At 41.7% G+C, this 2890-nt stretch overlaps 1 protein-coding gene across 1 annotated transcript; it reads right to left on the bottom strand.

Moving 5' to 3' along the window:
- Positions 1 to 722: 722 nt before the first annotated feature.
- On the bottom strand, positions 723 to 2582 carry LOC131050068 (probable inactive receptor kinase At1g27190). Its single transcript, XM_057984203.2, has one exon. The coding sequence runs from the start codon at positions 2580 to 2582 to the stop codon at positions 723 to 725; it is 1860 nt and encodes a 619-aa protein (XP_057840186.2).
- Between the last annotated feature and the right edge of the window lie 308 nt (positions 2583 to 2890).

Genomic DNA, 2890 nt, shown 5'->3' with positions numbered 1-2890 from the left:
ATTATAATACATTTCTAGCCATGTTATAGGACCTCCTTAGTCAGCTCTTAGACATTTGTTGATTCTACAACTATCAAATTAAATATGGCTTCTCTACTACTTTCACATTCTTTTACTAATGCTAGTGCAATCTAAACTTGTATTTATTTTACTTAAAAAAATAGTACTATTATTTTTGATAAAATTAAATTTAAATAAATTGATAAAATATAATTTAATAATTAAAATAAAATAATTTCATCATAGATATTTATTTCAAGCATGAAATAAAAATAAGATAAACATGTGATATATTTAAAAAAAGGACTACAAAATATTTTACAAAAAATTAAAGACTTTTCATTAAAATTGATTATTTAGCAAAAAAATGCTAAGATTGGATCGTCCCTACCTATCTTTTAAAAACTTTTCTATGATGATCCATAAAAATAATTTAAACAAATACTTAATTCCTTATCAACAATACCATACTAAACTTTTCACTTTATGTAAAAACTAAATAATAGAAAATCAAATGTGACCTCTAGGCCTACCTATATCACTTTATCATCATCTTTTCAACAGATAAAAAGTAGCACAAACCTTAGGGAAAAAGACAAAAAGACATTACATAAAGTAGGGGGGCTGAAAATAGTACAAATTTGTTCTCGTTACATCATTCAATGCACCACGGTTTGGCCCCGTCCCTTAACACTGCTTTGACTCGATCCTCTCTCGTGCAATCAATTATATTTCAATCGAGCTGCCCATTCAATCGGTATTTCCTCCTCGTCGTCCCAAATTCCATATCTGTCGCCAATTTTAGTCAAAGATTCGTATGCTTGATACATTGAAGGCCTTTCTTCTGCGTTAAATCTTACACACCTAAAACCTATCTCCATCATCTCCTCCACCATTGATTTCTCTTCCTCCGACAATAAACAGCTCTCCTTCACATATTTCTCTACTGCTCGCTCTGCGTCCGCGCCGTTCCCACGTATCCACTCGATCAGCATCAACTCCTTCTCACTTTCCCTTTCCATCAGTACATCGTCAGGCTTCAGTCCCGTTACGATTTCAAGCACAACCACTCCAAAGCTGTATACATCCCCTTTCATTGTGGCCATAGACGGAATATTCCTCCACTGTTCCGGCGCAGCGTATTGGAATTCGTTCCCCAAATTCTGCTGGGAAGAAATGCTGATGCGAGTCTCACCTCCATCGCTGCTAAATCTGGCTAATCCGAACCCACTGATGCGGGGCTCATAATCATTGTCCATATAAACTACTCCTGAACATATATTGCGGTGGATTATATGAGGATTGCAGATGTGATGAAGCCACGCCAGTCCTCTTGAAATGCCGATACAAATCCTAAGCTTGGTGGGCCAGTCCAACTCATTCTGGTCTCTGTGGAGGCCGTGGAAGCAATTCAGGAGAGTTCCTCTGGCCATGTATTTGTAGACGAGCAGCCGCTCTTGGTCGTCGGCAATGCAGTAACCCAGAAGTGGGAGCAGATTGCGGTGCCTCAGATGCCCTAATGTCTTCATCTCCCACTTGAACTCCTTTTCACTCTGCTCGCAAATCCTCAACCTCTTTACCGTCAGCAGAGAGCCGTCGGGCAGCTCAGCCTTGTAAAAGACCCCGGTGCTGTCACTCCATAGGATGTTGTCTTCGCTGAAGTTGTGCGTGGCATCCGCAAGGTCACCCACTCTCATTTTATTTATGGGCTTCTCGAACATACAAACTTTTTTGGACCTCCGAATTTTTACATGATCGAGAGGCTGCCTATATGGCGGCAGTGGCGATCCTCGAGATGCTTGTCTTGAAAACCAGCCACGAATGCAGAGAATGCCCCAGGTAACAATTGCAATGCCGTAAAGCACAAACGCAGCAACAACCACCAGATTAACTGAATTTGGTCTTCCACATCCCCTGCTCAAGGGTTTCGAACATAGTGCAGGGTTACCCGAAAAGAGGTCACTGCTATTAGAGGCCCACTTAGCAGGTATTGGACCTGTAAGCATATTATTTGCAAAATTGAAGTCGTTGAGCCGCTCCAGCCGCGTCAATTCCCATGGTATCGAACCACTAAGTTGGTTGTCATTCAGGTGCAGTACATCCAGATAAGTACAATTAGCGAGCTCGGGGGGAATTGGCCCAGTAAACTGGTTTGACGAAAGATCAATTTGCACAAGAAAGGGAAGCCATTTGCACAGATCCTTTGGGATTGTGCCTGAAAGACTATTGCTAGAGAGATCCAAGTTAGTCAAGCTCCCACAGTACTTCAAGCCGCTGGGGAAATGCCCCGAAAGCTCCATTCCAGGGAGCTTAACGCTTAGAAGTCTGCCGTCATCGTTATGCCAGCACTGAATTCCCACAAAGTTGCAGATAAAGCCTTGGCTGCTGTTCCCAAACCGCCATGTGAAAAGAGACTGATTTGGATCAGTCAATTCTGCTTTGGTCTGGTTGAGGCACTTAATGTCATCTTCATCAAACTCTGGTAATTGCGTGAGGCTGTGGCAGAGAGGCAAGTGAAAGAAGAGGAAAGAGAGGAGGATAAAATATCCAAACATTGTCATGGCGTCCACAGCGCAGCTCATCTACTACAGGCACTGTTTCCCTATAATTTTTTTAACAATAAAGCATTAGAGATGATTGTGTTTGATTTCAAATGGATATGTTTACCTGCAAGTGACCGCTTTTTCCTCGGAAGGAAGGAGCAATGAAAATTGTGGGCAGCATCTTGACTTGCATTCCCAGTCAAGACGGCATTGCTTTGGACTTGCACGACATGCATTAATTTGAGGTACGTAGTGTTGATGTTGAAGATTCCACTCCCACTTGACACGACAGTACTCTCAATTTTGTCTTCGTCTTGTGAATTTCCAAGAAAGTATGAGAGGGGCCA

This window comes from Cryptomeria japonica, chromosome 3 (genome assembly GCF_030272615.1).
Source record: "Cryptomeria japonica chromosome 3, Sugi_1.0, whole genome shotgun sequence".
Taxonomy (NCBI): domain Eukaryota; kingdom Viridiplantae; phylum Streptophyta; class Pinopsida; order Cupressales; family Cupressaceae; genus Cryptomeria; species Cryptomeria japonica.
Note: the sequence above shows the minus strand (reverse complement) of the source record. Positions and strands in the feature narration are given on the sequence as shown.